We start from the raw sequence: 20,477 nt of genomic DNA, 5'->3' as shown, positions 1-20,477 counted from the left end.
TCCACCCAGACTAATAAACCATTTTAATTAATGAAAAAAGTATAATAAAAAAGTTAAACCGTCTGTCTGTTCCAAACATAGGTCTTTGTTTGGCCCCTGCATGAGCTAATCTACGCTCTTCCAGGTGAGTCCCTCAGCATTAATTTGGCTCAGTGTGTCATAAAGACTGAATGGGGTGGGAGTTGAATTATGTGTGAAAGGAGGGGATGCTGAGCAGAGGTGAGGCAGGGGTGTGTGGCAGAGCCTCTTCTGGTGTAAGATGAGGAGAGCCGAGGGGGAGGACTCACACACAGCAACAGATGGGCCCCAATGGCACTCTCAGGTTGTAAACTTTCTGTTGGGAACATCTGTCAGTTTGTCCATATGCCACATTTTGAGAGAAGCCCCAGTCAGTGTGGAGTGTGGACACCAGTCATTTCCTGTGATCAGACAGGAAGTGATGATCTGTGCACCAGTTGTTCACATTTGTATGCTGCATCATGGGATGTAGGGATAAAAACTACTACAAATAAAAGGCAGAAAACTAATTGTTAATGCTAACTGAATTATTAACAGACTTAACATATCCAAAATGCCTGTAGCGCCCTCGACTGCATGCATATAGCCAGAACCAGGGAGCTGCTGGACAATGCAACATTTAGTGAAGTTGTGAAAAAGAAACTTCCACATAATGATGCAACTACGCAAAATCAAAACTGTGATTTCAGACCATCGTTATTTTCAGAATTTATAGGGGTCTGTTCTGACCTCCTCCTCTAGATGAGTGTTACATCATTTTTTTTTGTGTAGAAAAGGTCTTATTTTCCTATTTGCTTGGTTGCGAGCGGATAAAGGAGAATTAAGCAGTTGATCAGGGCTCAGTGTCCAGAGTGTTGCATTAGACAGTAATCCAGGGCATCGGAAGGGGGAGATGGGATAGCATCTCTAATCCCTTGCCTGCCCCATCCCAAACACACAAACTAAAGCGGTTTATACAGTTATCACTAAAGAATGCCTCACATTTGATTTCAAAGTATGGCATAGCATTCATCCAAGAACACCACCAAGACGAAATTTCGTAATGGACATTGTTTATTTCCTCTCTGCACCTCAAAATAACTGGCAATCCGCAGTACCAGAGCCCACAGAGCCCTCCAGTGGTAGACTTGGTTTTTCCCCACCTCCACTACCATATATACAGTGACAGATGTCATGGGGCAACAGTTGGTATTGAGAGGGAGGGGCTTAGGGCCATCTGCCCAGGGTCAAGTTTGGATGGCAGAAGGACTCACAAAAGAGAAAAAGTGGCAAGTTGAGCTACATAACTAGAATAGTGTTGAATACTTATTGATGTTCTGTTAAAGCACTAAAAGGTCATCATTTACAAATACTGTAGGTGGAGCAAAAGAAGGTACATTCTTCCCAATTCACACATTGCCCCTACATGGTCTGAACAACCAGCTTCCAAAGCAGCAGGCATAAAAAAAAAAAAAAAAAAAAAAAAAAAAAATTAACCCATTGATGGAACATAAAAACAATTTATTGGTGCAAGTTCACAAACCGTATACAATTAAAATAATTTAGCCTCACTAGATATCAAATAAGAGCTCTCAGGTTTTTACTAGTGGTCTCCACCTCATCACGAAAGAAGGCTATCTTCCTGTGACCCATCTTCTTCTAAGGAGGAAATCAGTTAAACAGATTAATACATAGGCCTACATTTTATCAATAGTACCAAAAGTTATTATACACACGCGCGCGCACACACACACACACACACACACACACACAAGAAAAAAAGAAAAGAAAAGTCGTACACCACGAAAGCATTCACACTTACAATGTAGATGCGAAGCCGCTCCTGTTCCAGCTGAAAGTACTCAATGGCTGTGAGCTTATCAAATGTCTTTTTCATATGAAGAAAGGCACAGTTGGGGGAGCGCTTGGCATGCTCAGACCTTAATGTTAAGGACAGTCTATAAAAACTTTTCCCCTTTTTTCAAAGTCAGTTGTTACAATCTCAGGTTTACATCAGCACAAAGAAATAAACAATGTGCTCAGAAAAACAATGCCCATAGATTATAAAAGTGTGCTGCTGCAGCTCACCAGGGGTTGTCTTCCGGCTCCCAGCCCTCCAGCTCTCTGAGACAGTAGAAACAGCAGGCTACGTCTGGCTCATTCTCACTAGGGCAGTGCACAAAACCTGCCTTGGCCATCTGAAGAAAGGATTCAGAGGATCTTCATTACATCTTTTAATTAAAGCAGCAGTGGGTTGTGAAAGTGCCTATACTCAAAACAGTGCTGTCAATTTGACTTCTATTTATTATGAGGCTAGTCAGTTTCACTCGCTCTTTCTCAAGCTTTTTTTTCCTCGACACACTCACCAACTCTGGTGTGCACTGGCAATCTTCTCGAAAAGGCCACTCGGAAAAAGTCTGTAGTCGCTTTTCATAACTATACATCTGATTAAACGTCAAAAGTCGGGAAGCAATGACTTCTGCGTTAGACATTTCTGAAGCACCACCAAACTGCAACTCAACTCCACACAATAATCCTGGCTGAAAGTGGATGTTAAATTGGTTGGGAGCTTATTGATTGATGAATCGCTGACAGCTGATCAGAGGATAAACGAAAAAGAAAAACATCGCTGTAAAATGAGATATTAAAATTTGTGATGTTACTCTTGTAGACGTATGGACGTGTATTGCATTGTATTATTTAAACTGACAAATTATGTTGACTGAAACTAGTAAAGTTTATGTCACACGTTTGAATAAATAGTGTGATGTCTCCCTCTGCTGGATGAACGTAAACACGCACAAATTGAAATTGACTGACTGAAAAGGTTTCGTTTTCGAAGTTTTCGTTTAACTTTCTGCTATATAACATTTTCAAAAATATATTTCTGTATGTTTTATAGGCTTGCTTCCTGGTGTGAAAAAAAAATAAATAATAATAATTCCCCGCAAGGTTAAAATTTACTGATAGCCTATTACTTTATTATCTTTGTGGAGACATTTGGTCCCTAAAACATATGGAAAACCAGGACCACGCGCGCGCGCGCGCACGCACACACACACACACACACACACACACACACACACACACACACACACACACACACACAAATAATAATAACAGAATTATTAAGTATGCCTAATGAATGCGTGTATTCATTATTAAAATATTTGTTCATTTATTAATATATTTTATTTATTTATTTTTCTTATATGGCGCTATTTCTAAGAAAAAAAACGAAAAAAAAAAAAGGTTACGTTTTAAGTCATTTTGGATAAATTCTTTTGTGAGTTCCATAACACTGACTTTTATAATATGCTATAAAACCACAGAGTAAATGCATTGGAATGGAGACCTCATGTCAAGCATAATCCTTAACAAGACTTGTAAAGATTCCTGTGTTATGTAGTTAACCACTGAAGACGGCACACTAGTTCTGCATTACAAATAGTAAATTTCCACAGGCTGTACATCATCAGCTGTTTACTAGACACAAACTTTAGTCTAGAGGTCTCAGCAAGTTGTTTCCCTTGTTACTTGGACCCGACCAATTACTGTAAGCCAATACATACACCATAAAGTGAGATCATAGTGAGTTGCAGACAACATTAATGGTTTGCAATGTGAGTGTTTGGAAGCTGTTTATGACTGTTGGGCATAGGGAGAGGCCCTGTTGCTGTCACCATTTTCTGTAACTGTATCTTACTTCGCCAGGCTGCTGAAATGTGCTTACTGCTTCGAAAAACTGGCCCCTCCACCCCTCTCTGCCCTTCATCTGATAGGAACTTCCCTGTGACTTTTGGTTTGTGCTTCACAAACAAATTCTGCTGTTAATATGTGAATCTGTTTGAAAAGCGAATGTGAGATCACTCAACTGGGATGGCCATATTAAGTCTAAAGGAGGTTTTTCTGTGAAATGATTTGTAAGATTCTGAGAAGATTTGTGGCTGCTTGTTCTCTCTTTTGCTGTGATAGTTTGTCACTTAATATTCAGGCTAGAGTTTCATGGCAGACATGACATTTGCCGTATTCGTTTCAGACGAGAGACCTCACACTGTAGCTGCCACCCATTTGCAGTCGGCTGCTCAGGACTCATCGCAGAAGTTAAGTGTGAATACATCACCATCAGCTGTTGTATGGCCTCCATCTTGTGTGTGGCTCGGCCAAAACCACAAAGTAAATACTTCACCCAAGCCACACTCTAGATGGAACTGACTGGAATTGCTTTGCATGGCTATAATGTTTATTTTATTAAATGGGTTTGTTGCCACAGCTTCAACATGACAGGAATTTTCTTGATATACTTCTCCAATTCCAAGACAAGATTGTGTTTGTTTGTTTGTGTATTGGAAGATAAATAAATAAAAATCACTTAAACAACATTTGATAATGAGAATTCGAATAATTATTATATTTATTGGTATTGTAATTATTGTTGTTGTTTTATTGAAAGATAAATAAATAAATAATAAATCAATCATATTTAAAAGTAATTATAATACTTTTTTATTCACAATATCATTAGTAAAAAACAATGACTGTTGTTGTTTTGTTGTTTTTACTGAAAGATAAATAAACAAATATTAATTAAATAGCAAGCTATATTTACAACAATGATAGCAATCGTTATTATTATTATTACTTATTAGTTTTTTAACTCAATTATTGGCATGACAAAATTAAATGCTTTTATACCATCTTCTCCCAAGAGATAGATTTGGCAAAATGTTGTCACAATTGAATTATTGTGAAGCTCTTGAGATGTGTGCATATTTAAAAGTTCATATTTACAACCTGGAATGTATGGAATTAATTGGAAATAATTTGTATGACTGGAATATTGATATTATTCACTGGCTTTTTCTTTTACTGCTGAATTTTCCTTATATCCTTCTCCAGTTGCAACATTCCCAAACTTGAGTGGCACCATTTACATAGAAAGCAAAACATAGTGGCTGCATTTTTTCACTTTGAGCTCTAATGTAAATCATTTGTTATGCAATGACAAAGTTATCTATATTATAAAATAAGACCTGGATGTTCCAGTTGGATTTCATCACACCATTCCTGGGAAGGATTAAAGCCGGTTACATCTTGCCAGCTATCAGGTATGTGTCTCACATTGCCCAGCCTTTACTTCTCTCCCTCTTCATCCCAATCAATGCTTCATTGACACTTGACTCTTCACTCTCTCACTCTCTCTAACCCACTCCCTCCTTCTCCTCTTCGTTCTCCTCCTCTCCCCTTCCTCACACGGTTGTCCTTACTTATTAAGGTCCTGGTGTGATTATCTGCTGGAATCTCATGCACTTGTCCTGTATTCTCAGTGTGGGGAGATTGAGAGTGGGATGGGCTAAAAGAAGGAAATGCGTGTCTCTATGTGACTGTGTGATACTTTGTGCAGAAGACACTCCCGTAAATTCATCAGGACTATTTTGGCTCCAAATATTCCTGGAGCTTCAAAAAAACTGGGTCCGGACGATCCGTTGTTCATGCCAGCAAAGGTTTCTACAGGGAGTTTGTGGTGTCAGGGTGCTAGTGGAAAGACCCTCGGAGGCAGAAAGAGGAGACGAGAGGACGAGAAACAGTCAGAGGAAGAGGGTTTCATGTGGGGTACAGGTAAGAACATCCACTAATATCTATTTCTGTTTGCAGTCTCAAGTGAACACATCCAAACACAAACTTTTTCCCTGGAGATCCTTTTTGCTACATGGGCAGAAATGTATAGCATTCGTGTGTACTCATATGTTTATAACACACTAAGAACACTGAAGCTTATTTATATTTTCAGGGTTAAAATTATTCATGTACTATGGCATTTCTGATATACATAGCATGCAAGACATAGATTAATAGTTTAGGAGATGTGATACGTCTCATGGATTGTTCAGCATATAGTCTTCCTAATTTAGTCATGTCAGAGTTGTCATTAAAAAGATTGCATTTCATGAAGAAGTGCGCACTTCTCCTGGACATTTGAACTGGCATTCACTGTAGATATATGCTTCCTCTTTATTCATTATCGGCAATAAAAGCCATCCTTCAACAGTTTTGTTACAGCGTTTATTATTCTCATCAATAAAGCTAAAATGAGTTTGATTTAAGATTTATAAGTCACTAAAAAAGCCAAGCAATCGATGTATTGTGTGTTTGTGTGAGTGCACATGCCTGTAGGCTTTGTGTTAATGTGTGTGTGTGTTTGAGTGTGCTAGCAATTTCAGAAGAAATATTACCCAAAGCCATTAATGAACTACTGTATATGCTGTCAAAAATATGCCTGGAATGACCTTTGAAATATACCTTTGCTATTTGATTTTACTTTTTACCGATGTGAAGGACATAGAAAGGACATACATTTAATATCTGTATTTGGATGTAAAATAAACTGGAGCTTTGAAGCTCAGCCAATCACTTTAGGACTAAGGCAATATCCTTTCTTTGTTGATTTTAACTTTGCAGGAAAGGTATTAAACTAATTTAAAACCTACAATGTATATATATTAGTACTAATGCTTATTTACAGCGTTATGTATTATTATTTGACATATGTTTCAAGTTGTTAGACTGACATGAAAAAATTTGTCACTCAAATTTCATGTATGATCATCAAACAATCTTCAAGTCAACGTATTTGACACAGCTTTGTCATAAATCAGATTAGTGTGAATCTCTTGAGATGAATGTGTGCATATATAAATGTGTATGCGTATAAGCATCTATATGTACAAGTCTGGATATTTGCTGAGATAGACGGGTGTAGACATGGAATTAGCAGGCTCTCCTTCTTCTGCCAAAGGTGTGAAATTAGCATCTCTGTGTGAGAGAGAGTGACAGTCAACTTCAACATTCCCCTCATACACAGAGCTGGAGAAAGCACACAGGCTATCCAGTTGGAAATTTCTCATCGCTCCAACGTATTTCTAGAAATATTTCCTTCTTGTTGCACAGGAACCTAACTGATATGGATCCACTCTTGATCAATATAGTCTAATTTTAGTGTGATCATCCACTGTCATGCAAAAGGATACTCATATGCCGGCTGCTGGCTCTGTGCTTTTCAAGGGCACTAAAGCGGAACTGTGAAGGTCTTACGCATATTTAATGAATATCAAAATAAATCCCTTTAACCTTGCTAGGCATGCATTATTTTTCCATGTTTCAAACCACATTAGATTTAATATATGTAGGAGACAATGCTGACAACATCGAAAAAGGTTACATGAACGAATCGACACATGTGACAAACAATAGATGTCAGATCAGCACTTTTATTAATACAGCCTACTTGTTATTTCCTACCCATATAGCTGATGTTTTTCCCTTTTGCACTTTAAGTCTAGGTTATTTTTTATATAGTGGGCTGGACCCTGGACGTTCCTTTGACCTTTCAGCGCAGTCTCTAAATTCACCACCCATCCGCCAACACACACTGCTGTTGATATATACAGTGTGTTCTCAGAGCACATGGCACATACACTGCAGCTCCTTCAATACATAAAAGTCATGATCATTTTGACCGGAAGAAAAGAGAGGAAGGAAAATCTTAGAGAAAGGCTGTGAAATACATTCCCCATCCAGCCATCCCAGACGTGGCCTGTATGAAGTCTGCATGAGCGACACGGTGAGACAGAATGATGACTATTGTACAGGTTGGTGCAGATTTGAGTCATTTAATACTTTAGAAAACTGATTTAAAGAATACAAAATTTGTCTCCTTATCTTTATAAGAGAATATATACAATCAGGAAACAGTGTCTTATTATATTGGGTTTTTGCAGCCAAGAAAATCAGCTTGTTTTACTGCATGTTATGATATTGAAAGGTAATATTGCTTCTACTGGCACTAAATGGTATTGCAAGAATGGTTAAACATGAATTCAATGTCATAAATCAAAGCAACTTTGTCTTTTCCCATGACTTCTAGCTACTTTTTAAAATGATCATTTCATTTCATTTCATTTTTTTTTGCTGATAAAAATTAATATCATTGAGATAATTATCCTGATGAATTATACCCTAACTTTTGGACTATATATATATGTATATACAGAGCTGGGTAGATTACTTAAAAATTGTAGTCCGTTACTGATTCCAAATTACATGATAAAACTTGTAGCTACACTCTTAAAAATAAAGGTCACAGCAATGCCATAGAAGAACCATGTTTGGCTACACAAAGAACCATTGAGTCATAGGTTCTTTTTTTTTTTAAAAAAAGAAAAAAAACATCTCTTTCCTACCTTTTTATAATCTGAGGAACCTTTGTTCTTTGTTCGTAAAACAGAAAGGTTCTTCAGATGTTAAAGGTTGAACCATTTAGACAAAAAAGGTTATGGCATTAGCTCCTAAATCCATTAAATCCATTACATCACACATTCTTAGGTAGTCAGACTACTTTTGCATAACTTTTAGATTACTTTTTAAAGTTGTTTACCACATTGATTTAATTATCTCATACCATATTAATATAAAAATATTAATATTAGGGGAAGTCGTGGCCTAATGGTTAGAGAGTCGGACTCCCAATCGAAAGGTTGTGAGTTCGAGTCCCGGGCCGGCAGGAATTGTGGGTGGGGGGAGTGCATGTACAGTTCTCTCTCCACCTTCAATACCACGACTTAGGTGCCCTTGAGCAAGGCATCGAACCCCCAACTGCTCCCTGGGCGCTGCAGCATAAATGGCTGCCCACTGCTCCGGGTGTGTGCTCACAGTGTGTGTGTGTGTGTGTGTGTGTTCACTGCTCTGTGTGTGTGCATTTCGGATGGGTTAAATGCAGAGCACAAATTCTGAGTATGGGTCACCATACTTGGCTGAATGTCACGTCACTTTCAAAAATACAAAGAATAAGAAAATACATTTCATTCGTTGTAATTAATAACATGAAGTGCATTAAACATATGTTACATCAAGGTTTCCCTAACTGAAGTTTGTAAATTAACTGCATGGGCGTCATTTTAGAATAACATCAATCAAAATAAAACACTACAAAAATAGAATATTTAATGTGTTTACCTGCATGTCATGTGACCATTAACCAACCATGAACATGCAAATGTGATACTGAATTAATAAAATATTTATTTTAAAATCGCAGGCTACTTGAAGTAAACATATTAGGCAAAAGATGTTCAGATGACAAAAAAGTTTGGGAATAAGAAATAATGTGCATTTATGTATTTTAAAACTGCGTATATATGTCCACAAAACTGGAAGACTTATATAAGTGGTAAGCTATTTTAGAAACGAACATTTAAAAGTTGAACTTAAAGAGGAATTTATTGCTATTACACGAATAATTTGTAATCAATAAAAATAATAGAACTATAGTCTGATTAAGAATATTTTGAAATGTAATTTAATCTTATTACAAGTACTTAATTTTTGGAATCTGATTAGGTAATCCAGATAACATGTAATCAGTTACTACCCAGCTCTTTTTATATATGTCCCTTTCCCCTCTAGAATGTCTGTTTGGTCTGTTATTAGCACCATGTTAAGAACTGATTATGATGAAAGATCTGTTAGTACACAGATTTTTACAACTGGGCTTCACTCTATCCCTAGATATACTATATCTATTTCTGCTGAACTAGCCAACTCAGAGTCCAGATTTAATTTCTTGTGCTCTGGTCTCTCATTAAACACATTAAAAATAGAACCTCAATATTCCAATATATCCATGGGCCTCCAGCCAAACAGGGAAGCCTTCATAGAGTCCCTAAAATGTTTTTGGCCCGGTCCCCCTACCACATGGAGCTTTTCCCTGAAGCTGAGCAGTAATCTCAACACGGAAAGCTCTATTTCTCTCTCTGGCTCTTGATGTCTCTGCATCTTTGATCTTGCCCTGAGTACAGTGTTTAATATTGCATGTTAGTTCCAGGTTTGTTTGTGTCCCAGGTTTATGTCCCCGCTTTGCCCTGCAGGAGCTGGCTTGGTGCTTGCGTGAGAAGCTTAGCTTGCAAGGCTTGGTTTACAGTCTGAAGGCAGTCCAGGCTGCTGCGTTACAGAAGTGTGTTTGGTGATGTGACTCCCCAAGGCTCTATATAAAAATAGCTCTCTAAATGAAACATAAATCATAACTTTTAAGAGGGAGGATGAAATATGACATAGCAGGCATCCTTTACTGTATATTCAAATGTCAGAGTTACATAAGCATCATATATATAATGAAAATATATGATGGACTGAGGGTAGCCTACATCAACCATATTTTCATTCAGAATAAAGTGATGGAAGACATATTATTTAAATGATTAATATGTAAATCAGTCATTGTTATGCTGGTTTATTTTGTGTTTATGGGTGATTCCTGTGTGTAATAGTAGTTTTCAACCTGCAGAGGGACTCAAAGCGCTTTTGCCTCTGCTGTAGGGGTTACACAGTGAGGAGCTTTATAACAATGAAATGGACTGTAAAGCAGGAGTCAAGGCCGTGTCCTTTGAGGCTGAGTGTGTCGCAGTGCAGGTTTATTCTGGCAGTGGGCTTTTATGGTTGACTGGTGGCAAGGGGAGATGTTCCAGCCTCTCTCACACACACTTTTTTTCTGTGTGTTCTCCATATGGTTTCAGGGATATGAACAGATTATAGGGTTCACACAGCTGTACTTGACTTACATTCTGACCCTTAGCCTAGCATGACCTTAGGATGAACCAGCTTCAGTCCATTCCTTGTGAAGTTCACTCAAATTCTTGAATTGATTTTGCTTGACAATCCTCATAAGGCTGCGGTTCTCTCGGTTGGTTGTGCATCTTTTTCTTCCAAACTTTTTCCTTCCACTCAACTTTCTGTTAACATGCTTGGATACAGCACTCTGTGAACAGCCAGCTTCTTTGGCAATTAATGTTTTTGCTTACCCTCCTTGTGAAGGGTGTCAATGACAACTGTCAGATCAGTAGTCTTCCCCATGATTGTGTAGCCTAGTGAACCAAACCGAGAGACCATTTTGAAGGCTCAGGAAATCTTTGCAGGTGTTTTGAGTTGATCAGCTGATTGGCATGTCACCATATTCTAATTTGTTGAGATAGTGAATTGGTGGGTTTTTGTTAAATGTGAGACAAAATCATCACAATTAAAAGAACCAAAGACTTAAACTACTGTACTTCAGTCCGTGCGCATTGAATTCAATACACAAGTTTCACAATTTGAGTTGAATTACTGAAATAAATGAACTTTTCCACAACATTCTAATTTATTGAGATGCACCTGTATGTCTTAGTTTCATTAATGACTCCTAGGTAGTCGTGATGTGATTCTGTTGTGTCAGAGCTGTCAAGCAGAGAAAGAGCTAATAAGTTAATTAAGTAACAATTTTGAGATGCTGAAGTTACTGTAGGGTTGCTTGTCATCTTCAGGTCTTTTTCTTGATGTTCTCATCTATCCATCCATCTCTTCACACCTGTTCTTTGATAGCCATTCTCTTCATGCTGTGACTATACCCATCCTAGACTACACACACACACACACACACACACACACACACACGGAGTCAGGGGGTGCAAAAGGATACCCATGCTTGGATTTCACCCTCTCATCATGACATCCATTAAAGTCCTGCTGGGTCCCAGTCCCTAACGGGTAGACAGCACATTAGCGCTTGGACCATTGAGCTCAACAAGGCCCTGCTCTGAATTATTGATCCCAACACAACTAATGAGGAAACCATATACCCTCTTTTGATGAGACACACACACATGGTCACACTACTGTTTGAGCTCTGCATTGCCGTCCACACCGGCACACTGTCCACCCAGCCATCAGTCGTTGTGCCAGGAGTGGGCTAGCCCATTTAATTAACCTGTTTATCAGTGCTTTGACCTTCACAGGCTCAGATGGCCTCAGTGAAAAGACCTGGGCTGTGTTTCCCAAAAGAATCATAAGCATATGTGGATCGTAGAACCCATTGCCACTAATGGTCTCCACGATCAACTTGACTCACAATGCTTTTGGGAAACGCAGCCTGTTAGATGAGTGTGAATTTTTATGATCATCCAAACTGGCTTATTGACCAGTCCACATCTGATTCTGCATGGTCTGCATGATTTATTTACCTTTGGCATCATGTAATGCTCACTTAACCCCTAATAATTTAAAATAATATTGAAAATTAATAACACTGTTAAATGTAATTCTGAGCAAATCATATTCACTGTACATGTGCTTTACAGTACACTTTTTGTAATGTACATTTTAATGCTATGATGCCTAAATTCAGCATTTAGTTTTAAGTGTGTGATTTTAATATATGCCATAGTGCCAGTTATCAGCCATGACATGATTATTATTGGCTTGTCATATCGGCCAACCCTAAAAAAGTTTGTTTATGCTGGTTCTTGTTGTTTTTGGTGCCATCTTTATGTTGTTCACTAGCAAAAAAGTTGGTTGACCGACAAAGGCTTGCTGATTAAGCTACAATAGTTAAGAAGCCTGGTTCAGAATTCAGTTTAATTCCATTGCAGTTTGAATTTTAATTTAAGGTAGAATTAAAATAAATTGTAATTCAAAGAAATGAGTATAATCCCAATTAATACAGTTTTTCTTTGGAAAAGGAAAGTTTGTCAGAACAAATGTTGACTGTTGGCATGATAATCTTGTTTGAAAGCTTAAAAAAAGTTTATAGGTCTTATAAAAACACTTCATTTCCTGGAATGCCTTTCCAGAAAATAAATTCCAAATCCTGTCATCCTGATTTAAAGTTAATTCAACTTCTTGTTGGGTGTTGCCAACTCAATCCAAATTCACATTCATAATTAAAAATGTTGCCGATTCTTAAATTCTAAATTTGCCTAACCCTAATAGGCAAGGCAAGGCAAGGCCTAGCCCTAATAGGGATACCAGCATCATAAGCCCATCATGTCCTCAACAGGAAGGTGGTTTGCGTTAGTTTTGTCACCATTTGCATCCACAGTTGACAAACTGAGATTCACGACCTTCCTCTTGACCTTTACAAAGCAAATGATTAAGCAAAGCTCCAATAATGAGCAGTTAATCAGTAAAGATCAGTATAAATATCTCACTTGTATCAGTGTATTTACTCATTTGTGTATCAGGGCACACAGGACGTGTGTGTGAATGTGCGTGTAATGTACATGTAGTTTTATAATAATGGAGCTTATACATCCAATTTCCCCCACTCTCCTTTATTTTCCAAGAGTGTCAGCCAGCCTCCTTAGTATTCAGATCTCCACTCGCTGACTTACTGCACAAGCCAGAGACAACAGAGGAGAGAGAGAGAGAGAGAGAGAGAGGGAAAAGGAACAAACAGGATGACAAAATAAAAGACTGCAATTTTTCTAGCCCCTGGCTCAAGCGTGCATTATGTGTGTGTTAGTATATGGCTTTAGATAATTCATTGTTGACGCCTCCTTTCTTTTCTAGCATTTTTTAAATGCTCAATTCACCCCTGCAGCATGGCTTTCCTCCTTCGGAAAGGCTGCCATAAGCTCTGCTGTTGTCTGTATAGCGAGTCGAATCACTTACATCCCGAAGATGTTAAAATTTGAATTCTTTATGAGGTGCATTCCAACCCGAAAATGAAAAGTTTTGAAATTGGCCCAGTTTTGTTTATTAAGACCCCATCTTGTGTTGGTCTCTCTCTGTATTTGTTAGTTTCTTCGTCGCTCTTATTCTTCCTTCCAGTCTTTTCTCTGTCACTCCAAGTCTCCTCATCCCTCTGTCAGTTTGAATTTAGTTTAATCTCCCCCTCCTCCTCCTGATTCCTTCGCTCTGTCGCTCTCTGTTTCATCTCTTCTGAATGCTCCTTCTCTTTTCTCATATCTCCCCAAACTATTGAGAAAAGCTTTCAGTAACGAATATTTCCTGCAACAGAGAGTCTAAAGGATAGCTTCAGGGAGTGAGGAGAGGACGTTAATCCCCTTACAAGTTGAACATCACAGGGTTGCAAAGGGGACAAGAAGAGGAGTGAGAGATGGAGAAGTGACCACCACCATCACCGATTATGAGAGTGAAAGAGATGGAGGGAAAAATTGAGAGAGAGTGTGTGGCAATGCTTCCATGCTTTCCACTCTGCAGGATGACAAGCGGCTGCTGCCTCTCCAATTGGTTGGGACTGCCACCAATCAGAGCACAGACAGGGAAGGTGCCTTTAGGTTATACCCAACCCCAAAAACAAGAAGCGGGGAGAGAGACAGAGAGAGAGAGATAGAGAGAGAGAGAGAGAAAGAGAGAGAAAAGCAAGAGAGAGAGAAAAGAAAGAGAGAGAGAGCGTAGCGCAGACACCGGCTTGACTGTGCTACTGAGGCATTTCTTCATGATATCTGAGAAATGTTCCTGTTGAAGGGAAACTGTTCATCTTCTGTCTGCTGTAGAGAAGCACGGTGTGTCCCAGTGCACCTACAGGGATTTCGGCTCATTCACTGACCAGAGCTCTGGCATTTCTGACCCCCCAACCCCTGTCTCGGGACCCTCCCCCACGTTGCCCTCTGACTCACCTGAGAGAAGAAGGCAGAAGACCTGCAGATCCCTCCCCTCAGAACACTGCTTATTCACCTGGAGAGAGAGGACATTCCAGATACAGGATGGACAACAGCTATTCTCTCTCTCACGCTGTGCTGGCTGCTTGACTCATTTCTGGTTCAGAAGAGAAGCGCAGAGAGGAGCGTTGAGAAGAACTTGTGCTCCCCTGGATTAGAATTCAAGGAGAGCTGGTCCTGATCGAAGGAGCGAGGCTTTTAGGATGATCTTGGGTGAGTTCTACTCCGGTTTTTCTCCAAAGCTTTGTGTTAAGTGCTGCGGCACCATCAAAATGTGATTTGGAAAACATCAGCTCTTTGATTGAGTTCTCAACTTCCTTAATGCCATTCTTTTCAACTTGTGTAGACCTGATGTGCAAGTATTGAATCAAGAATCTTGGCTGACGCTGAAGGTCACAGTTGTAGCAGCGGGTGTTCAGTGGTACAAGCTGTTTCACCCTTGGTCAGACTCCCGCTGACCATTCTCAGAGGGATTTTGACACTCAAATATGCAAACAGAAAGGTTTAAGATCTAAAGGAACAAAACAAACCACTTCATAAAATGAACTTCCTTAGGTATACTTTATGGCAGGTTATGAATGGATACGACCAGGAGTATTTTGTTTTTTCTTGTTTGTTTTTTTTTCTTGTTTTTTTTTTTTGTTGGCTTACCATTGCATTCTTTGTGCAAATCGTTGCTTATTATTAACATAATTATGATTGCAATTAGGATGCACTGCAATACAATTCTGGCCAATAACGATATGTTGATCATTATTTTAATATTATGGCCTATAACAATCAGTAACTGAATTTTTTAAAATAAATTTTTTACATTTTTATATTTGATTAAATAATATTAAAAAAAAGAAAAGAAAAGAAAAGAAAAATTACAAGTTAATTTACTGCCAATGAACTTATTATTAATTTTTTTTTGTAAATTTACTGAAACTTAAAATACATAAAATTGTTGTTTATTGTTGTTTTTAAAGGTTAACATTAAATGTTTGTTAGATGATTGCAAAAGTAATATAAATGTAAAGAGAAAATGAGCTTGCATAATTAAATATCCAAAATCAGAGAATAAAAATAATCTGTAATATTGGCAGAAAACTGATTTGATACTGATATCTTCTGCATTTATCTATTTGCAAGCCTTAAACCTTCTTTTTATTATTTATTTATAATTGTCTAGGCCTATATCATGAGCTCAGTTCTGAAATTAAAGCTATAAACAACCTTGGCAGTTTATTAATGTTGAGCATTAATTTTCTTTACAGTCTTTTGGGTGCTTCTGGAGAGTTCCTTCATTGCTCTAGGCTGTAGATGTGTGTGTGTGTGCATGGTGACTAGAGGCTGCAGCATCTGAGCCAGCTCATATTCCTGCAGGGGTTGTGTGAATATAGCCTCTGTACTCTATTGCAACAACACAATTGTGTCGGACAGTTGTCGTTGTGTGGCTTAGCTCTAGGTATTTTAGATCACGATAATGGGTCTCTTTTAGTGTATCTGTAACATACCTGTGTGATGCTGTGGTATAAAAGTGTTGCTGTGTGTGTTTGTTTGTGTAATTCTCTGTGAGGGAACACCAGTTTAGGCCACATTGTTTAACGCATGCCTGGGCTAATTTAACAGCCGGGCTGCTACACTTCTCGCCGGCATTTTCCTCAGGGCATGTTTTCCAGGGAGCCAAGCATAATGATTATAGGGCTTGTAATGTGTGATCTGTCTGCTCTATATGTGTGTGTGTGTGTTTATATGCCATTATTAATACAGACAGAAAGGATTTATAGTTGCAGTGTATGATTATGCACCACAATCAGCCTTCCATTTGCAGTCTTTATCTAGCATGCAGAATGGGCAGACTTGTGAAATATCCTCAGAATTAAAGGCTTTATATATGTCCTATATGTTCTGTTAAAATTAAACAAGATAATTTACCAAAAAAGTGTGTATTATTCCCGCCTCTTATAGACTCTTTTTTATATCGTTTTTTCTTCATGATTTTAAGGATAATTCACCTAAAATGAAAATATTGTCATCACTTACTCATCTTCATGTTGTTCAATGCAAATTGAGAAATTTCGCATAATGGATTGGAGGCCAGGAACAGTCATATGGTTACCATTTACTTTCATCGTGGGGAAACGGGCAGCTTGGACATTCTGCTAAACTACTTTTTTTGTCTTGCACGTAAACAAGAAAGTCAATTTGGTCAAGTCATGCTTGGAATGACATGGGTAAACAAATAATTTATATTTATTTAATTTTAATTAATAAGTTGTATCATTTCATCAAATCATTTTATTCTATTTTAATTAACAAATTGAATAATAAACTTTACATTTTAATTTTAAACCCCTTTAGTTGCGTGTTCTTCGTCTTAAAAATATATATTTTACTTATTTTGTGTGCTTGAATTTGGTCTCGAATGAACAAACAGACATGCACAGACGTGCTGCTCCGTTCCCATCAAAAGAGGCAGGAATGATGTTTGTGACTGGAGAGATGGGCTAATGGCTTCATTAACCCATCTGATTACAGCTGCGCCTATCCAATCCAATCAGTCACGTCTGACAACGAATGTTTTCAAGTACGCTACTTCATCTGACAGAGAAATGTTTTAAAGCACTCCACCGGCATCTGTGTGTTCATTACCACATTTCCATTTTATATGCCTTTTTTAAAAATAAGAATCAGACTAATAATAAATGAATACTTGATTTTTTGTTTGTGCATAGGTGTGCTTGGTGCTGCTATGACCTCATGTTTAAGGACACAACTACATATGATGTAGAAATTGCATTGCCACATTTAAAGATAAATCATACATTCCACTATAATGCAGACTTGTATCTTAATTCTTTACTCATTTATTTGTTGTTGTTTTAATGTAGGTCGTTGGTATTTTGAACAAAGTCTTTTGTCATTGTGGTGACCTTTAGAATGCAGATGTACTCAGGGCTCCACATCTCTGCACTATTTTACACTCCAGTAAAACAAAAACAATGTCACACACTTCCACGGACAACACTCTACATTACAAGAGCTGTAGAGTGATGCAAAACAATCCTTTTATGAACTTCCTTTTCGAGCAGTGTGTGTGTGATGACTCATTTACAGCCTTATCTAAATATACTCTGAATGACTTTGACCAGATCCCCTTCCTCTTTTTAATCTGCTTTTACCCCTTTTCACATCAAAAGATAACTGGATTAGCATCCACACCGATGCATGTTAACGTTCTGTTTATTATAAGAGATCACTGCAGTTATGTCATCTGCCACTTTAAATTCTCAAGTTCTTTACAGTCGGATGGATTCTGATTGGCTGTCAGTTTTTATTGTAAATGAGTTTGAACTTCTCAGTTCTTTTAGATCTTTTTGTGTGAAAGGTGAGCAGGTTGTGAAATTTGTTCCCTGTGGTGTGAAGACACAGTTTACTCTGGTAATAGGACATAAAAGTCCTGCAGTGTATACAGCAGAGATCCACTAAGCCCCACAAGACAGACCATACACTGCTATAAATGCACAGACACACATCGACTCTCCTGAGCTGTGGCACTGCGCCTGGTCCCCAGTGTTTTCATCGGCAGGACTGAGACAAAGAGTGGGGTTGGCTGCTGAAGGAGAGGTGAGTAACCCAAGCAGCAGCACCCCGATGTGCATTCACTGCCGTCTGCCCAGTGTGGAGTTTCTATTGTGGCCAATCAGTCAGAACGTCCCCCCCTTTCCTCCATGCACACCTGCACACCTGTCTGAGCTCACACACAGATAAGTAAAGCTCTCAGAGCCAATTCGTTTAAAGGAACAGTGTCCAAAAATGAAAGTTTGGTCATTATTTACTCACGCTTATGTATTTCATGAGTGTTTTCATGTCACTTCTGCTCTATATTTATATGAAGCTGTACAGTAGCTTCATTTACATTTAGGCATTTGGCAGATTGAAGGATTGAAGGTATGCATTTTCAGATGTCACATTTCCTGGAAATGAACTTATGACCTTGGGGTTGATAGCAACTTGCTGCATTGTTTGAGCTTCAGCAGTGCACCTTTATGTGAGGAAAAGACAGAAATTTAACCTATTATTTACCGAAAATCTTCTTATATATATATATATATATATATATATATATATATATATATATATATATATATATATATATATATATATATATATATATATATATGTATATATATATATAGATATAGATATAGATGGAGACAGGTTCTACTATTAAACCTGGCATGACGTGCAATCATGCATCATGCATTGTGTATGAATATATGCAAAAGTGAATGACTTGAGATAAAGGGAAAGACTGATTTCTAAGTAATTCGAGATTTTGGTGAGTTTCTCACAAAAGGTATTGTATGGCTTATGATGTAGACTTGGAAGATTGCACATATGTAATACTTTCATAGTACATTTTGTAATTTTTGGAGTTTGTCAACAAGCATTCATTTCCATAATTTTTCTCAAAATAAACAAAGAGCAGAAATGTGAAACAAAATGACTTGAGTGTGAGTTAATGAATTCATTTACATTTTGGGGGGGTACTATCCCTTTAACAGCAGTGTTTGAGCTTAATAGTCATTGCAGAAGGAAGGACTGAGAATATTTCTCTGTATTTACACATGCCATCCCTTATTAGTTTCCGTTATGTTCTGTGACATTTATGCACAGTGCCCAGGGTCATCTGATGTGTTGCCTTGTCTCTCTGTATGTCTGCATCTCTGACTTCATGTTCATTGCAAGCATATCTGTCTTTATGATACAGCATTCTCTCACGCCTCCTGTCTACCTGGTTATCTGTCATACATCCTTTCCGCCCTCACCTTCTGTCTTCCTGCTCTCCTCTCTTTTGCTGCGGTCAACCTTAACACTCACCTTGAGGTTGTGAAACAAAAAATGTGTTTGTTTGAAAATCTCAGCATTTTTGCTTTTTTTTTTCGTCTCCTCTGCATGGCTAGAAGAGAATGACACAGCAATTATGAGATCTGTCCCCTAAAGCCCAGTCCGAATGCTGCATATTATAGCCTAATTAAATCTAGACTCTTGCCCTTCATCTTTAAGTGTGTACTTTACTTAAGCATGATGTACAACACTGTAGGAAAGACTTGCATAATTGGTTATTGCATTTCGAGCAACATGGCTTCTAAAATGCTTAATAGCTGGTTAATAGCATATTTTTATAGATCATATCTGCAAGACCAACCACAAATCGCTCTGGTCTATAGGGTGGTCTTTTCATCCAATAACATTTAAAGTGTAACTCGGGACTATTTGTTCTTCTGATTTCTCCCAGTCATGTATATATGAGTAGACTGTTTCTGCTTTATTTTGCGGTGTTACTTTAATATTGTTTATCTATTTTAATTTAAATTGGCTTTAATTTTAATTCTAGTTTATGTTTTCGTAATTTTATGTAAATGAACGTTTTTATAAAACTTTTTTTGTTTGTTTTAATATTACTAGTTTTAATATTACTACTTAATAGTACTCCAACTTATTTCAGTTAGTTGCCAAGGCAGAATTGATCATTTTCAAGTTCTATTGCATTTACAAAATATTTAATTTTTATTTAATTCTAGCTTTATTTCAGTTACTGAAAATTATTTTTATAGTTTAAGTTCACAATGATAGCACTGATATTTTCTTTGGTGTTTGCATTCTTGCAGGACCATCAGCTAATCTATGTTCTCACAGCATCATTTTTCTCCCGTAGTTTCCTTTCCATAATTACATATAATTTCTGGGTTGTGTTTTTTTGGGCCTGAATGCGCCTACCAAGAACTGTCATGGAATTGAACGGGAATGTGAACCTTTCTCCAATCTTTACTTCTAGCACTATGATATGTTTCTCGTGTTTTGACTAAAAGGATTTGTTCACTTTGGAGAAACTTAAACTGTTCTTTCCATGCTGTTTTTCCCTCCTCAAGCAGATACTCTTCAGTTTGATTTTATGTGCAGTTTCACACCCATTAAAGCTAAACACCTGCTAGTGGTTTG

General features: G+C 37.8%; 2 protein-coding genes and 1 long non-coding RNA gene across 4 annotated transcripts in view; 2 read left to right on the top strand and 1 right to left on the bottom strand.

Moving 5' to 3' along the window:
• Positions 1 to 1,496: 1,496 nt before the first annotated feature.
• On the bottom strand, positions 1,497 to 2,679 carry birc5b (baculoviral IAP repeat containing 5b). The gene is made up of 4 exons (XM_059527047.1): positions 2,364 to 2,679; positions 2,086 to 2,195; positions 1,820 to 1,937; positions 1,497 to 1,656 (listed from the first exon to the last, which is right to left on the bottom strand). Exons 1-4 carry the CDS (start codon positions 2,487 to 2,489, stop codon positions 1,576 to 1,578), a joined length of 435 nt encoding a protein of 144 aa, XP_059383030.1. The 5' UTR covers positions 2,490 to 2,679; the 3' UTR covers positions 1,497 to 1,575.
• Positions 2,680 to 3,566: 887 nt separating this feature from the next.
• Positions 3,567 to 4,383, top strand: LOC132117733 (uncharacterized). The gene is made up of 2 exons (XR_009425833.1): positions 3,567 to 3,857; positions 4,037 to 4,383. It is a non-coding gene; the product is annotated as an uncharacterized LOC132117733 (long non-coding RNA).
• A 927-nt stretch (positions 4,384 to 5,310) lies between these two features.
• LOC132118285 (zinc finger protein 385A-like) overlaps positions 5,311 to 20,477 on the top strand; it is a 79,271-nt gene continuing 64,104 nt past the window's right edge. The window contains exon 1 of one of the 2 annotated variants that reach the window (XM_059528011.1): positions 5,311 to 5,616. In XM_059528011.1, the coding sequence (XP_059383994.1) occupies positions 5,490 to 5,616 (127 nt within the window). In that variant the 5' untranslated portion in view covers positions 5,311 to 5,489. Of the gene's footprint in view, positions 5,617 to 14,228; positions 14,700 to 20,477 lie in introns of those variants that run through there. The other variant, XM_059528012.1, reaches the window with a different exon arrangement.

The sequence above is a fragment of the Carassius carassius genome, chromosome 37, assembly GCF_963082965.1.
Source record: "Carassius carassius chromosome 37, fCarCar2.1, whole genome shotgun sequence".
In the NCBI taxonomy this organism is placed as follows: domain Eukaryota; kingdom Metazoa; phylum Chordata; class Actinopteri; order Cypriniformes; family Cyprinidae; genus Carassius; species Carassius carassius.
Note: the sequence above shows the minus strand (reverse complement) of the source record. Positions and strands in the feature narration are given on the sequence as shown.